This window comes from Theobroma cacao, chromosome 1, assembly GCF_000208745.1.
Source record: "Theobroma cacao cultivar B97-61/B2 chromosome 1, Criollo_cocoa_genome_V2, whole genome shotgun sequence".
NCBI classification, from domain to species: Eukaryota; Viridiplantae; Streptophyta; class Magnoliopsida; order Malvales; family Malvaceae; genus Theobroma; species Theobroma cacao.
Window position 1 is genome coordinate 265292 of NC_030850.1, and position 17410 is coordinate 282701.

A 17410-nucleotide genomic window follows, 5' to 3' on the forward strand; every position below is an offset into this window, starting at 1 on the left:
CCCGCAAAACATAAAACTAAAATAAAAAATAATATTAGGGAGTTCCGCTGCTGGATAAAGGAAGGTTCCTTAATTCCATTACTCCTTCATTCCATAATTCCTTCCCCTTTCTTCAAACAGATGCGGAGTGTAATAATTATTTACTTTTCACATTTTTCCGTAGAAATTCCCTTCTAATGAATTAAATGCAAAGTCTTTCCTGATTAAACAAGCCTTCATTTGCAAGGAAGACCAAGGTTTCATATGGTTATTACAAGTCTTTGCTTGTACTGGTGACAAGACAAGCATAGATGCCCATAGGATGAGACAAACAACACATCAATCCAATTATTAATCCATTGTTGTCATTGGAAAAAAAAAAATCTTCCTACATAATATGATTTTTGTTGGTTCTGAAATGTGTTCCCCATGTGTTAAATACCTCACGAGTTAATTACAATATTTAGTACTCGAATTATAATCAAAATTTACTTATGAGGTAAAGTTTTCATTATTCATCCAAAAGAATAAATTTAAGAAAGAAAAAAGATCTGTGGGTTTAACAGAATGTGAGAATTCTCTTATAATAAATTTGAAGCAGAAAAGGATCTGGTATAATAATATAAATAATTGATAATAGTATTAAATGAAAAAAAGTCGGAGTCCCATGTAAAGAACAGCTCACGGGCAGGCGCTTGTGGTATGCCCACAACTTCTCCAATTGGCGCCATATTAAAAGGGGCTGCAGATTTTTATTTGTTTGATAATTGCTGCCTTTGTGCGACCAAAGCTCTGAGGGAATGTGTCAGTGTTCTTTTTTTATTCTATATCCATGTATCCTGAGAGAGAAATATCCATGTATCCTGAGAGAGAAATATATCACAAGCTACTGGGGCTCCCTCTGTTTCAGACTTTGACCCTTTGTGTCTGTCTGCTCTTCCACTCTTCAGCCATTTTCCCAACCCAATAAACTTTGCTTTGGGAATTGAAATGGGTACTAAACTAACCATGCCATGATTAGCTGCCGCCTGCCTTGAATGAATGTTCTTCATTCACTCAAGAACTCAGAAGAATCTTGACACAACAGCTGGTGCTGGGGTAGTCCAAAGTGGCTCATGGCAGTATTTCAAGCACATTTAAATCTCCAATGTAGGCCTGGAACACACTGTACGTACAATTGATTGGCAAAATCATCTTTCTCCTCAGCTGCCCTTACGCTTACTCTAATAATGATAGTACTTAATGCCTAAATTCTACATATATCAATCAGTATCATAAACAAATCTGCCTTTCGGCTACCTATATGATACAAGCCTAAGCCTTAGCCATAGCTTTATTTCCCATGATCATGACAGTCCTCTCCGGTCTCCCTCCTTGACAAATACGTTGTACTTGCATTTTTACATATATAAAAGGTTCTCATCACATTTTCTTTCATGATTAGTCAACCTGATGACCAAAAAAAACCAGATTTCTGAATCAACACTGTTAAATTTAATAAGGGTCTTTGAATTAAAGATGGAAGCATGTAGTGTGAGTTTGTGTGAGGTGGCTTGGCTCCCCACAAAAGGGGAAAAAGCACAAGGCTTACAACTCAGGAAGATGATGAAGTGGTTCGTGGGGCATTTTCTGCTTTTTGTTGTGAAAAAGCAACTCCTCCTTTTCTAATGATGCAGAGAGCGTCTGTCATGTGACTGAAAGCCCCCTATGCCATCATGGTCTAAAAAGATGAACGTGTCTCTGTACGATAGCTTTGATGTGAGCAACTTGGGCAACACTGTTGATGGACGACGTGGCTGCTATGGCAGGAGGACAAGTGTTTTTCGTTGGGAAAAAAAGGTGAAGTCTATTCTTCGTTGGGGGCGGCTGTCTCTGCTGTTGGGAAGCTTCAAGCCTGTGATTGATTTAGGTGGACCACCTCTCACCTGCAGGCGCCGAAGACCTTGGACTTGGGCTTTACACTTGCTGCTTCTTCCTTTCACTCGGCCCTAGGAGGGAGCCTAGTGCTGATTGCTACTCTGCTACTTACCTGGATTGGGCCATGCTTCTTCGGGAGACTAAATCAGATAATCAAGTATGAGGCCTGCACTATAGAAACAAAAACCAGTAGCAGGAAATAAATCAAATAATAATAATTCTACAGCCATTAACAGAGGGTGACAAATCGGGCAAGAATTTCTTTTTAAGTTTGTGCGGATTTGCAAACATTCTTTGATCTACTTTCCTGATTTGCAACTTTCCCAGATTATCGGGTCTCTTTCACCTTTCAACTCTCTGCTTTCATCATAAACAAACAAACAAACAAACAAACCCTAAACCTTGTAATTATAAACCGAGACAGAGAGGATTTTCGACAGCTAGAAAATTTTTGGTTATTTACATTTTGTGCTAAGAATTTGGATCCTTGAAAGAGATTTGCATATCTTCACTTGCTTTATTTTGGTGAATGAGAATGACACGCATATCTTTTGGACAACGCAAAATCAATGAAGAATTAAATATCCATTGATGGAGGAACAAAAGTGCAATTAACAGCAATACTATTGCAAAAGCAAAACAAGTAAGCTACTTTCGGTAATGCCACGTAACCAACCTCCCCTGAACGAGGGAAGACCCGAGGAACAGGGACCCATGTTGACATCATTGTCATTCCACGTGTAGTAGTTTAAGTGGGCAGAGGAGGTCCATAGTCAGCTTTCCCCTGTTTGTCGCTTTCGCAAAGGGGTGACTCAGTGTCATTCCCAAAGTCAAATAGTCAAGACAACGTCGTTATCAGCAAAAAAGGAATAAGCTAATCAACCTCCACGTGTACATCTCAGTGATCTAAACCTTAGTTTTGTTTTATATTTCCTTGTGAATCACTACGCTACGTTATAAAAGAAACAAACCGCTTGTGGTTGCTCTGAAGAAACTGTAATCAACCGTCTCTTACACACACCCACACTCTCACTTTAACGTTAATATTAACAAAGAGAAGTGTTGTCTCTCTCTCTCTCTCTCTCTCTTTGGTCGGTTATCTCGAGGCAGGTTGGAGTCAGCAGCGGAGTAGGATCAGGAAAGATTTGATAATCCATGTTCGTCAAGAAGCTGGTAGAGAAGGCTTCCAAGAAGGTAACTCAATTTCTTACATACCCTCTCTCTTCTCTCTTCCTTCTTCCATATCCATCTGCTCATGTTTTCTTGATTTCTTGCACTTGGATTTCTTTGTTTCTCATCTCTGCAACCCTTTGCTTCCGTTTTCAAAATGCTTATCACTGTTCCCCGGAATGTTTACTTTTTCCCAACATCGTGCTGGGTTTTCATTGTAGATTTGAAGATTTGGGCTCACATTATTTTATGCTATATCAAAAAGTGGTCTTGTCTTTGGATTGTTTATTTTTTTTGTATTTACTTCAGGGGATTCTATGGTTATAAACAATACTTTTATTGTCAGATTTTGATTCATTTTCTTATGCTACTGGGTAGTAGTGGCATTTCACTCTGGATTTCAATGTTTCTTTCTTAACTTTTTTTTTTTTTTGTGAAAGAGATCATAACTCGGGTTTTTCTAGACAGACAAACTACCTGTTTATGGATGTTATTACCAAATTTTCGAGTTTCAGTTGCAAGAAAGAAACTTTGTAGTATTACAGTGATGTTTTTGTTGCTGAATCGGCCGTGAAAGAATAGTTAATGATCTGCAAATTCAGACAATGAATTCAAGCATCCTCGCTCGATGAGACTTGAGAAAGCTTACATGGAGAAGTTATGGCAGAGGTTTTGGACTGTCAAACTCATATCTTTATCTTAAGATGAAGATTCTGAGTTTTGATTTTGAAAGTTAAAACAGTAGCAAATTAACTACCTTCAAGTCTAGAACTAGATGCTTTGCGTTTTCAATTGGGGTTCGCATCCATACTAGTACTGGTGATAGATCAGCTCAAGTTTGCCAGCTTCAAGCAGTTGCGTCTGAGACTGCTTTAACACCCCCCCCCCCCCCCCCCCTTCTCTGGGTTCAATGCTGATGAATCCACGATAAATGTTGTGCATCATTCACCACCCAATCTCAACAGCAAATGAAATTGATTTCCGAATCCAATCCACCTGATAGAAATACTAGTTGAAAGTTGAAACAGCTAAGACTTCGGATTCCCTTTTTTTTATCTACCCTCCCCTGTTAAGACTTAATAAAGTTTACTTACAGCCTTAGATCTCCACGTCAAATCGACATCCAACCAACCGTTTACAAAATTTCTCGTAACGGTTATACAATTTTAACGGTTAAAGAAAGAGTTCCTGCCACGTGGGTGTTGAAAAGAAACCTTGTCCTAAAACCAAGGTTTTACTTTAAGGAATCAACACTGCAAAACGCTTGGTGCTGAGGATCTCTGTGTCTTCAGCTGCTGGCCATGTTTATCTTTTGATTTGGTGCGTGGAAGTTAAAGGAAAAAATCAGCAGTCAAACCAGTCCATGTGATGGGCGGTGGTATTTTTATTGCAAGTAAGATTGGATGAGCATGGGTGGGACCCCATGCATTTTAATGTCCATAAACCGTGTTTTGTCTCCTAGGGACCCACTTGCAAACAACAACCTTTTTTTTCTCCTTTTTATAATAAATTGGATGAGATTAGTGGCAGATATTTCATCCCTGCGTTGAACTCTGCCTACTCTCTTGTGACCTTTATGCCGTTAAAGCTTGATGAAGATAAGTCTTAAATATTCCAGCAATACAGGCATGGGCTACTACATTATCTTATTTTGTAACAGCAGAGGAGTTTCTATCACCCCCTAATTTGGCTTCTTTATTAACATGAATTTATTGTCAATGATAGAGCATTATACCAGGAATAAGGTAAAGCCATCGTAAATATTGATTAGAATATGATACTAACTTTTTCAATAGTAACTTTCTAGGTATACATTGTTAGAGCTAGCAAGAACATGCATCTGGTTATAACAAGCTTTTGACACCATGAACGTTTCTATTGCAGCCTGGAGGAAATTCTGATGGTTTGAAAGCTAGTGATGTTGATCCTCATATGGTATTTCATTATGGGATCCCATTGGGTTGTTGCATGCTTGCTTATGATTCCATTCAAAAGATACTTGCAATATCTACTATGTAAGCTCCCTTTTTCTATCCCTTGAATGGCAGCATTGAATTGCTTGCTTCTATATAGGATTTACAGAATGTTATTGCATGGATTTCCCGTTTGATAGAGTAAAGAACAGAAACATCTGACATCTGAATGTATGGTGATATCCTACAAGCTTTTTGTTATTTTGTATTTTAAATCAATTTTCTTTCTTCAGGGATGGCAGAATTAAGCTCTTTGGAAGAGATAACTCTCAAGCTTTACTTGAATCTGATGACATGGTGCCAAGCAAGTTTATGGAGGTCTTTTGTTACCTTCAATTGTGGCTCTGCATATTTATACCAAATTATCATGCATAATGCAACATCAGTATTTCTTGTAGCCTAGTAAAACTTATTTTCATCCTATAAAGTTGTCTAAATTTAATATATATCATGATTTCTCTTCAGGTCATGCAGAACCAAGGTATCCTTGTAAATGTAAATTATAAGAACCATATTGAGGCAAGTTACTCGCTTGGTTAATTACTGAGTCTGTCTGATTAGATATTGGAGTAGTACATCAGAAGTAGTATTGACTATGTTTTCTTCTTCACCTTTATTACCCTTATAAATATGTTTGCTTCTTCTTCTTTTCCTTTCTTTACCCCACGGGAATTCATTTTTAATGGAAATTTTTAACTTAGGTTTGGGACTTGGACAAGAAGCTCTTATCTCATGTACATGTCTTTAAAGAAGAAATTACTTCTTTCACAGTTATGCAAAGTGGTCCCTACATGTAAGTGTATCTAAGGTTCTTAGCTCTATTCTGGGTTGGTTCAACTTTCAAGATATGCAAATGCAACATTATGTGAAGTTTATTTATGGATGTAATTGCTGAATTTGAAGGTATGTTGGAGATTCTGTTGGCAACATTAAGGTTCTTAAAATTGACCAAGAATTATGCCATGTTGTTCAAATGAAATATGCTATACCTTTCTCAGCTTCTCATGGTAAGGAGTACTAGGGAATCAGCTTAAGTATTGATGTGTGCAGTTTAGTATATTGGTGCTGCATAAATCTTTTAACAAATAAACTTGGCAAGGTTCAAGCATTACCTTTAAGATGTTCTTGTCTGCTCTCTAGAAGTCATGGGTGATAATCTTTATCCTTTCCCTGGTCAAGAACACTCTGAAAGGAAATAAAGCATGCTAGTTGATGCTCTAAAATTTGCTAATGGCTGGTTTTTCAGCTACCTACTAAGCCAAACTTCAAAGTTAACTATTTATTTGGAAAAATAAAGCTCCACCATCTGAATTTTGGCCCTCTCTGATTACAGGACATACTTATTATATGTTTTCATTCTGTTGCTATTGACCATCCCTTGCATCTGTTTTGAGAATTCTTGCAGTTTTCTTCATAATCACATGTCTACCATTACTGCTATAACTAAATTGCTTAACCATCTTGTTTAGGAAATCCAACAGAAGTTGCAAGTGATAGAGCTGTTATCTCCATAATGCCTCAACCAACAGCTGAAAGCAAAAGGTAGTCTTACATTCTGTTAATTTTTTGACCCTTATAGTTTGGATTTCTCCCCTCTAAACACTTTTGTGTTTCCATACTTCTTTTCTTTCCCTTTCATTCGAAGTGTAATATGATATCCTAGTGGTGATTATTTTCTTATGCGGTACTCAATTGAATGCAGAATTCTTATAATATTTAAAGACGGCTTCATCACTTTGTGGGAAATTCGAGAAAGCAAAGCTATTTTGGTTGCAGGTGGAAGTATGTTCCAATCAGTACATAATGAAGCAAAACATGTGACTTCTGCATGCTGGGTATGCCCTTTTGGTAGTAAGGTTGCTGTTGGTTACAACAATGGAGAAATTCTCATATGGAGCGTTCCTACCTCAAAGCTAAAAAATGAACCAGCATCCGAAATTAGCATTCAAAATGCTCCCACATGTAAACTCGTTCTTGGATTTAGATCAGAAAAGATTCCGATAGCGTCTTTAAAATGGGCTTATGCTGATGGGAAAGCCACTCGACTATATGTCATGGGTGCCTCTGATGTAGCCTCCACAAGCCTTTTGCAGGTATTTAGACGTTGTGTTGTTCTCCATGGATGCCTATGTAGCTTATATCTTTTAATATTATGCTTTAAACTTTTTAGCTCAATTAGGAAGGACAAAAGACAACTATCCAGGCATTTTAACATGTAAAACCTTAATCACATTATTGGATGTAATTTTTGACTAGTAAGGTTGTGATGAGGCAGGTAGTCTTATTGAACGAGCATACTGAATCCCGAACAATTAAGCTTGGGCTTCATTTGTCTGAGCCTTGTGTGGACATGGTGATCACTTCAAGCACTACTGAGCAAAGTAAACTAAAACAAGATTTTCTCCTTCTGGTTGGCAAATCAGGAAACATATATATGTATGATGATTGCTCAATTGAAAAGTATCTTCTGCAATGCCAATCAAGGTCCCCACCCTCCCTCCCCAAGGAGGTAATGTTGAAGATGCCATTTGCAGATTCAAACATCACAGTAGCAAAACTCATCGCTGACAACCCTTACGCGTTAAGTTCAGATGAGGTAAGTTAATTGGAATATTATATTTTGTGTCTTTGCTGAATTTCTGTCTTTGCTGAAAAGTAACTTGTCTTACATTTTGTTGCTGCTGGTGATGCATGTTCTCTGGTCTTGCAGGATTACATTCTGCTTTCCAAGGATTTTCCATCACTTGTTCCCTTGGAGACAAAGTCAAAAGACGGAGGTCACTCAAACTCATACCAATTTAGTGGATTCGGAAAGGTCAAGAAACTGTACATAACCGGACACAGTGATGGAGCCATCAATTTTTGGGATTTATCATGCCCCTTTCCTATACCAATTCTATCATTAAAGCAACAGGTAATATATTTTTAAGAAGCTTTTAGTTTCCTTGTTGCATTAGGTTTGCAAGAAAGCAAGCAACAAGAGTGTTGGAGAAGGATGATTTTAGTTCAAAATATTGGTTTTCTAGATTATTGCAAATTGGTGGAATGGTGCTTTTGCATATTATTCTTATTGTACCTTTTTTCTTAATGCAGAGTGAGGATGATTTTTCTTTGAGTGGTATAGCACTGACTGCACTGTATTTTGATGGAAACTCACGGATTCTAATTTCTGGTGATCAAAGTGGAACGGTAAAATCTACTTGGGATTGGTTTTGTTGAATGAAATAATTTTCCTTTTGTTATCTAACTATTGTTTCTTCCGATACAAGTACTGCAGGTTCGCATCTTTAAGCTTAAGCCAGAGCCGTATGCAGCAGAAAACAGTTTCATCTCTTTCCAAGGTATAGTTAAGCATATCATTATACTAGAAGATTTTTAAGTTGGGTTTAGAAGTTGTTGCGTTATGTATAATAGTTCATCTTCCTGCTCTTTTACTCACTTGTTTGAGCTACAAAATAATCTTTTGCAATGGCCTTGTTTTCTTAAATGTTGAAACACCTATAAGCATGAAAGGTAGTTTGGCCATTTATAGGAAATATAACCTGGAAATGACCACCCTGATATTTTCCTTCTCTTTTTCACTTTTTGTTTAATATTTTTTGGTCCAGGAAGCACAAAGAAAGGGAACAATCAAATTATCCACAGCGTTAAGGTTCTTAACGTTAGTGGTTCTGTACTTTCTCTAAACATAAGCCACAGCACAAGACATCTTGCCATTGGGTCTGACCAAGGAGATGTAAGCTTATTTTCCTTGCACATGAAATTCACAAGTTCTTTTGAAATTGTTGGATTTTTGGCTGATATTGGCGGAAGTAACAAGGGCATGTTAGTGTAATAACTTTCAACTTTTATAACAGGTTTCAGTATTTGACATGGATGGTCCCAGTATCATATTCCAAAGTCATATTGCAAGTGACATCTGTCTTGGTATCATCTCAATGCAGTTTAAAACCTGTACTATGCAGAATTTTGAAAAGAATGTTTTGGTGGTTGCAACAAAGGATTCATCAGTTCTGGCCTTCGATAGTGATACTGGAAACATGTTGAGTGCTAGCATGGTTCGTCCAAAGAAACCCTCAAGAGCTCTATTTATGCAGATTTTGGGTATGTGCTACTGTCCAAAATCAATTTATTGAACATATAAACCTGATAACCCTAAGTACAAACTTGTAAGTAACATTTATTTTGTCAGCATTGTAGAATTCAGGGAAAAAGTAATCCTTATCTACATTTTTCAGATTGGCAGGATACATCAGCTAGGGGAGCAAATATATCAATTGGTGCAGACATGAACAGAGGGAGTCCTATTGAGGAAGGCATACCAAAGCAATCTTACATACTGATATGTTCTGAGAAGGCTGCATATGTCTATTCCTTGATTCATGCCATTCAGGTAATCAGCACATTATTTTTGTAGGTATTAGTCATTGGTGGCCATTCACAGGCCACCCCTCCAGAAAAAAAAAGGGATCACTTCACCTTTCTTTTTCACTCAGGGAGTCAAAAAGGTGCACTACAAGAGGAAGTTCAATTCCACTTCTTGCTGCTGGGCGTCAACATTTTATACTGCCTCTGATGTTGGCCTTTTGCTCCTCTTCGCTAATGGAAAAGTTGAGATAAGGTGATGGTCGATAATTATTATGTGTTTCATGAATGGGTTGATACCAAAAGAAAAAACAGGCCATAATCATCCCAATGGTTTGATTCTGAATTGACACATCAGTAATTTGTAAAGGGCATATTAATGTCTGCGAGTGATCTCATGCTTATTAACTAAACCTCGTGTGTGTGTGTGTGTAATCTTAGGTCCTTGCCAGAGTTATCCTTGTTGAAGGAAACTTCAATCAGAGGCTTCAGATATTCTACACCGAAGCCAAATTCATTATCTGATAGCTCCATGTGCTCTTCAAACTGTGGAGATCTTGTTATGGTACATCATAATTAATAAATCTACTACCTTTTTTTTTTTTTGTAAAGTAATAAATCTACTACTTCGTATATTGTTTTAAGGAGATAGTGTTAGTTTACTCTTTTACTCCTCTTTTCACAGGTGAATGGGGATCAAGAATTCCTTATCATCTCAGTTTTGCTCCAGAAGGAAAGTTTTAGGTATCTGCACGTTCTAGAAAGTAGTCTGTCTGATTATATTTATTACTCACAAACATTTTGACTGTTTCTGCATGAATTCTTTTCTAGGATTTTGGACTCTGTCAGCCGCATATACAGGAAAGATCTAATGCTTTCACAGGAAGTGCTTGCCTCCGGAACCGCAGTTCAGAAGGAGAAGAAAAAGGTAGATAACAGATTGATTGCTTGGGCTCTGATACAAGATTAAACCTTCCGAAAGTGATGGTTTATCCTGAAATGTTACTTATATGGCATGTCAGGGAATTTTCGGGTCTGTTCTCAAAGAAATGAAAGGTAGTAAAAAGCATGTCCATGAAGTGGAGACAGAAGATACCAGAGAAAGTATTGAACAACTTTCCACCATCTTTTCAACTGCTAATTTTCCATGCGAGGTTGAGAATAGAGATAACCAGGCAACGGATGAGGATGAAGTCGATTTAGACATAGGTAAGTATGTTGCAGGAATCATTATATTGCATGCATAAGGTGGGTCATTCCACACGCTGATGCTCACGAGGACTTCGCAATGCATATGGTGATTGTCAACTTCATGCATCAGCTTAATCAATTCTTTTTTGTTTTCTCTGAAGATGATATTGATCTCGATGATCCTGGAGAGAAACCAAAAGAGCAGAATATCTTAGCAACTCTCAATAAGCATAAACTTAAATTCCAGGCTTTTACAGCAGGTCAATGTCCTTTTAATCCGTGTACAAATATCTACAGACCCATGTCGGTGTAATCGCTTACCATAAATTGATTGGCTATTTTCAGGTAAACTGAAGCAGATGAAGGTGAAAAATGAGAAAACTATCACCAAAGAAGAGCAGCAAGATGAGAAGTCCAGTGCTGTTGATCAAATCAAGAAAAGATACGGGTTTTCATTGCATGGTGTAAGTATTTTTGCTCAATGCAAGCATCGTGAATGTGTTTGATTTGTTGGTGGCCACATTCCTTGACCGTGCCTTCTTCCCTCGGCTGCAGGAATCAAGTGCAGCTAAAATGGCAGAAAGCAAGCTTCAAGAGAATTTGAAAAAATTGCAGGTACTGGTTTTTTGGAAGACTCATTAAAGTGTATGACAAAAGCCCCAAAGTTTGGTTTTGTCCAAGGTTTTTCGGAATTACAATTTCATGTTCATTGACAAACTTGATGTTGAATTGGGCAGGGAATCAGCTTGAAGACTACAGAGATGCAAGATACTGCTAAATCATTCTCTTCCATGGCAAGAGAACTGCTGCGCACTACAGAACAAGAGAAACGAATCTCATAAGCCAATGCCATACACTGTTTTTGTTGTGAAATACCATACACCCCCTTTTTTTCCTTATTCTTTTGCTTGTATGTTGATCTCCATGTACAGCAGTGAAAAACAAGTTTATATTCTTTTTTTGTAAGGTATTCTTTGACAGGAATGTAGTTTTACTCTGTTTCCATTCACCAGTCCATGGGTTCGACAGTAACCAAAGCAAAAGTCAATATCCAAAATTCTAGTTGAAAAGAGCATTATAGCCCTTTCTCAGGCTACCTTATCAGTATCAAACTTGTTGGCTAACAGCTAGCTGGTTGCCAAACATTCCAGCAGGGTCAGATGGTCTCCTGTGCCCGAAAAAACAAGCCAGAAGACACCTATTACCTCAAAACAAATGCAAGATCAAAATAAGGATACTATATGTTCCATAACAGAGCCCATAGAAAAACATGAAATATAGCGCTGATGAAATCATTGCACAAGTTTAAGAAAGAAAAGATCTTAAATGTAAGATTTCCACATGAAGATCTTGCGAAGAGGCGTATACAGCACATGCAAAAAGATAAAAAGAGCAGGAATTCAATACATGACACATTTTTCATTACTCACAGAGGAACCGGATACATCAGGTAACTTTTATCATTAACCTAGTCCTGTAGCTTTGGTTTAGGTAGTATATCTACCAACTGGGAATAGATCTGCTCGTGCATAGCATCCCTGTTGTATTGGTCTAATGTGAAAATGGTTGCACCTGGATGATTCTTCAACCTTGCAACTGCACAAATTCAACATCATAGCCTTACAAATCTAGCTAGAAAAGCAAAAGGGCTCCTGCAGCAAAATCTAGTAGAGACTTTAAACAATAATAATCCTATTTTGAAGCCTGCAATATAATCCTACTCTTTCATGGTTTCAAATCAAATTAACATCATCTCAAGTCAGTAGAGGCTTCAAAGGAGGACGCAAATCACTACATTCTCCTAACAAATGCCTATGAATGCATTCAGAAATTTACCTGCAGGTATATCTTTGCCAAAATTTGGTATTGGTACAGTAGCGAGAAGAGGAATATTGGATTGAAGAATCTTTAGAATGGCTGGAAAGAAGTATGAACTGTACAACTCCATTTTACCAACTTCATCAATGATGAAGAGATCGGTATCTTCTCTGATCTGATAACAAAATGCAGATATTCAGCCTTTGATAAATGAGCATGCATAACTCAAACAGTTACTGCCAAGTTCCTAACCCAATGGATTAGACTGTTCAACAAGAATAGTACTAACTTAGTTTAAGAAAGCCGATAAAATTTCTTGGGGAAGAAAGGAGTATATAGCCCTCAAAGCATTGAATAGGCAGGTCCACAAGTAATAATGTAGTTTATATGAAAGCAGCCAACCTTCAATTCAGGTAATGCCACTGATTCAAATGATGCTACATCCACCTTGTATTTCCCAACACGAGGCCACTGATGAGCTTCGGGACTGTCATGTACATAAGCAGGACTTAATAGACGAAAAAGGGACTAAATTAAGAAGCAGAAACGTTAGGAATAAACAACAGAGGAAAAAAAAACCTGGGAATCACGGTGCAGGCGAGCTGACCTCTGCGACCATCCAACGTGAAAACTTCAAACCCAACCCTCTCACCTCCTTGTCTAATCTCTTGGGTGTAGAACCCCTGGAGCTTGAGGTTGGGGTTAGAGTACTTGAGACTCTCGTATATTCTCATAATCAGATTGGTTTTACCCACACCCTGCATGTTTAATAATCCAATTTCTAAAGATTGCAAAATGCAAAAGGAAAGTCATTCTTAATTAATATAAAGTAATAGCAACACTTACAGGAGGGCCAGTAAGGAGGAAGCATTTTCCGACACCAGCCATCGTACTCTCCCTCTCTCGACGGAACTGTGAGCGCCGGAGCGGCAGACAGGGTAGGCTACCGCATTCCCGTTTGCCATTGGCATATAATGCAGAGCATAGTTTCTCCTTGCAGTCATGGACTTTGCTCAATTTAGGGCCGTGGCCCAGTTGTCAAATGCCCACAGGCCACAACTGCTGTTTGCCTGCTTCAGCACTGTTCCTGGTTCTTTTTGTGTCTAATTTTGGTTTTGAGTTTAAATTGATTCTTACATTCTAAACTTTTTTCATCTCCCCATGCCTTTCGCTTATTAAATCAAATACATTCCTCATGCTCTTGGACTTTTTGGCTAGTTCTTCGCATTTCTTTTAATTCAACCATTTGCCCAACTTCCATTACAAATAGCAACTGATTCATGGCATGTTTAATTTTGCTGAAAGTTGTTTTTTACATCCTCCATTCAAATGGAAATACAAAACTATTGGTATTTTGTCTAAATAGTACGCTCAAAAACTAGGATGAAAGCCAAAACACTTGCTTGAATATACACCACCTTATTATTCTCGAAACTTTTGAATATGTTTTGAAAAAAAAACTCTATTAGAAAAACATGATTAACAATAACAGCCCAAATGCAACCACAATTTGTTTTGTGGCTGGGAACGAAACATATTTATAGAAACAGGAAAACAATTTGTGCAGCAATCATAAGTTAAACGATAAAACTGAAGCTGCACTGTTTGAGTCAAGTCCAAAGCCAAGTGGAAGAGCATCTATCTGATTTCAAACTAGCGGAATTGAGAGGTTTTGCTAAAGCTTAATTGTGATTCCTTCCATTGCATCTAGAGCTTTTGCCATCCTTGAGCGGGCTCCTCACCTTTACTCCCAACGCAAAGGAGACAAGGAATCAACAACTAATTTTACAAGCCTAGTTTCACTTCTCCTTCAAGTCAAATTATTTTTTCCTACGAATTTTCTAGGCGATGCCAGCACAAAAGATCAAACCAAAAGATTACGGCTTAAAGACACTGACAAGTGGTGAACAAACAAATTATCTCTCTTTTTTAATTGACAAACCAAACTCCGCTTCCCCCTACCACCAAAGGAAGTTCAACAAACATTCACAATCTACTGAATACGGATAAAGGTCGCCACGAAATAAGGAATAGAGGAAGGAAAAGTTTCAGAAACTGTAAAAGGCCAAGAAGAAAAAAAAAAAGAGAAACCGTTTTGTCAACAGCACATTAATCCCTGGTAACTTTGTCCTTTATATGAAAAAAAAAAAAAAAGGAAACCGGGAAAGCAACCTTTCCATATGCTACGTAAACACGAATTATCGTAGCGTGATGATCTACCCAACCTCAAAAAAAATCCAACCCGCAGTTAAAAACAAATCAAGGCGACAAGCTCAAACTTAATCATTGATTTCTAAGCAAATTACGCAAGATAAGCTTATACTTCATCACTGATTTCTAAGAAAATTCAACAACAATATCCATATAAGCTCTAACAAGAAAAAGCTGCAACTAATCCATTTATAACTCTTATGTAATCTAAAATATTTGGAGATTAATGTCAACTATTCATCTCTAGGGAGGAAAGAATTCCTGAATCTAACCAAATTCTAAACTAGTTTGTGCATCCCCGCATCAAGTTCATCTACTCATCATCTTCTTCCTACAAGAAGGCAAAACAAAGAAAGAAAATTATAATCCAATCTCGAAATCAGTCAACTACTGAATTTTTTTTTTCAGATCCAGATTTAGAGTTGACTTTCAACTAACCTCTCCACTCCCCTCGTCTTCATCCTCATCGTTTACTTCAGACTTTGACTTATCAGATTCATCATCGTTTCCGGCGTTTGCTCCACCGGCCTAGACGTACGAAACCAGAGACATATGTTAATCAAAATTAATAATCATGAAAAATAAAAAACTACTATAATTGTGGAAAAGAGAGAAATAGTGCTGTACCAGTTTCAGATTATATGCCTGCATGCTCTTATTGTATTCACTCTTTCGCTTCTCTGCCTTCTGAACATAAGGAGCTTTCTCCTGAAATACCAATGATGATTGTAAAAAGTCAAAGATCTTGTGGCCAGTAAAAGTCAACCAAACAAACAGGTAAAATATATTACACGGTAAAATACTCACATCTTCGGTCATGCTTTTCCATTTTGCTCCACCAGCTTTGCCAACCTGAATATCAAATTTAATAAGGAAAAGGGACTTCGGAAGTTCAAATACAAGCAATAAAATAAACTAGAAGAAACTTTATCGATTGTTACTGGTAATAAGGACTCACAGCGGAGACGGATTTGTTATCAGGATGCTCCTCTTTGTACTGCTTCCTGAACTCCTCCCTTCATATGATCATTCATCCACAATAACGAATAAGAATCTGAGTCGCAGTGAAAATAAATCCATAAAAGTTTTCAACAAGAAATTAAAGATATCATACATGAAAACGAAGAAAGCACTAGGAGGCCTCTTTGGCTTGTTTGGATCCTTCGCTGCCTTCTTCGCTCGCTTTGTAGCGCGTGCAGCTTTCCTCTTCAGCCTATCGCCAAATCAGGAAACGAGCATCAAGTCAAAGATGAACTCAGCAGATCTCATATTATTTAATGTTGTTATATAAACAATAATTATTGACACACAATGACCACACAATCGAATAGAACAGCGAACAAACTCACTTGTCATCAGTTTGCATCGCATCGGCCTTGGTTTTACCACCTTTCATGGTGAATCCTGCAAGAAGAACGGCAAAAAAACGAATGAGAAACGCTCGGAATCGGCCTAAACCAGGTTGGCTCGTACTAAGTCGGCGCCGCGAGTTACCTCAAGTACTAGGGCTATTGCTTTAGGAGATAAGGAAGCGAAAAGAAATAGAGGAGAATGCCTTTTAGTTTTTTAGTTGGGTGTGGTTTCAACTGTGGCAGGGTGGGCTTTGGCTAAAAGAGCTAGATAAGGATTAAGGAGGGGTTTTTTGGGGACAAAGGAAAAAAAAAAAAGTCAGAAATTAAAAATCGAATCGCGAAAAGAATTGAAGTCCGCCTTTGGGCGGGATTTCAAAGTGGGAAATCTTCATTGCCACGTCATCGATCTGAGTGTTTTGACACTATTCGCTGTTCGGCTTCCGCCGAGACTTGAGACTGCATTTTTTTCTCAATATCACTTTCCGTTTCGAAAAAACAAAAGTCAAAAAACAAATAAATTCTTCGTAAATTAAACCGTGTAATGTTATTTTTTTCAAAATTTTAATTAATATCTTTATATATATATGAAATGTTATCAAATTTATTTCAAAAACCACTCGAATCTTTATATTTCTTAACATGAGATTTTGAATCTCACATGTCCATTATATTCTTCATAAATTTATTATACAATAATCACATATCTTTAAAAAAATGATATGCTAAAATACCAAAAGTTACCTATTTTTTTTATTAAGACTAATATAAACTTGAAGTGTAATTTTAAAATTAAATACTTAAATAAATCTCCGAACTATATCAATCAAGGCAATTTAACTTTTATCTTTTTATCGCATTTAAATAAGTTATTGAATTTTTATTTTAAATCAAATAAATCATTATCACTAACTATTAATTAATTCTCATTAATCAACAGTATAATTAATAATTTTTAATATCACATTTTTTACCACGTGACATGTTGTATGTCATTTTAATAACATCAAAATTACATAACAAATGACGTGACATCAAAAATTACTGACTCACAATTGAGTTTTTTTTCTTTTTAAATATTAAAAAATTATTAGTTAAGGATTTGAAACAACAAAATAAAAAAAAAAACTAATTGTTTCAAATTGATTACCATCTTTTTCATTAAAACTATCATTTCTAACAAAAAAAAAAAACCTAATCCAACTTCTTTAGTTTGATGGAAGCCATTGTTCCTTGACTAAAAATTGGAAACAATTTTGAGAAGAACATGAGTAAAAAGTAGGAGATACAAGTTTATAATATTAAAACTAATAAAGATACCTAATGTTTTTTCACAATAAAAAGAAAGTCAAATCTTTCTCTTTTATTCTTTAAGATTTGTAAAGGAAATCTAATATTTTTCTCTTCCATATATTTTGTAAAATAAAGTCAAATTAT

At 36.9% G+C, this 17410-nt stretch overlaps 3 protein-coding genes across 6 annotated transcripts; 1 reads left to right on the forward strand and 2 right to left on the reverse strand.

The window, feature by feature from the left end:
• Nucleotides 2866–11607, forward strand: LOC18610648. Of its 3 annotated transcripts, none has more exons than XM_007046441.2 (24): nt 2866–3090; nt 4951–5081; nt 5273–5357; nt 5505–5558; nt 5741–5832; nt 5943–6046; nt 6509–6581; nt 6742–7132; nt 7315–7635; nt 7750–7953; nt 8133–8228; nt 8317–8380; nt 8648–8775; nt 8897–9143; nt 9278–9432; nt 9536–9660; nt 9846–9969; nt 10090–10148; nt 10236–10332; nt 10427–10613; nt 10757–10855; nt 10941–11059; nt 11151–11210; nt 11333–11607. In XM_007046441.2, exons 1-24 carry the CDS (start codon nt 3052–3054, stop codon nt 11435–11437), a joined length of 3159 nt encoding a protein of 1052 aa, XP_007046503.2. In that variant the 5' UTR covers nt 2866–3051; the 3' UTR covers nt 11438–11607. The 3 variants fall into 3 exon arrangements, with proteins under 3 accessions (XP_007046503.2, XP_017980665.1, XP_017980672.1); XM_018125176.1 differs by lacking the exon at nt 2866–3090 and adding an exon at nt 4755–4811; XM_018125183.1 differs by lacking the exon at nt 2866–3090 and adding an exon at nt 4755–4811 and having other exon boundaries at nt 9005–9143.
• On the reverse strand, nt 11153–13422 carry LOC18610649 (nucleoside-triphosphatase THEP1). Of its 2 annotated transcripts, XM_018125210.1 has the most exons (6): nt 13260–13422; nt 12993–13171; nt 12816–12900; nt 12432–12588; nt 12092–12191; nt 11153–11233 (listed from the first exon to the last, which is right to left on the reverse strand). In XM_018125210.1, exons 1-6 carry the CDS (start codon nt 13299–13301, stop codon nt 11164–11166), a joined length of 633 nt encoding a protein of 210 aa, XP_017980699.1. In that variant the 5' UTR covers nt 13302–13422; the 3' UTR covers nt 11153–11163. The 2 variants fall into 2 exon arrangements, with proteins under 2 accessions (XP_017980699.1, XP_007046508.1); XM_007046446.2 differs by lacking the exon at nt 11153–11233 and having other exon boundaries at nt 11850–12191; nt 13260–13393.
• On the reverse strand, nt 14676–16234 carry LOC18610650 (HMG1/2-like protein). Its single transcript, XM_007046447.2, has 8 exons — nt 16119–16234; nt 15974–16028; nt 15739–15837; nt 15583–15640; nt 15432–15476; nt 15252–15332; nt 15063–15152; nt 14676–14955 (listed from the first exon to the last, which is right to left on the reverse strand). Exons 2-8 carry the CDS (start codon nt 16018–16020, stop codon nt 14938–14940), a joined length of 438 nt encoding a protein of 145 aa, XP_007046509.1. The 5' UTR covers nt 16021–16028; nt 16119–16234; the 3' UTR covers nt 14676–14937.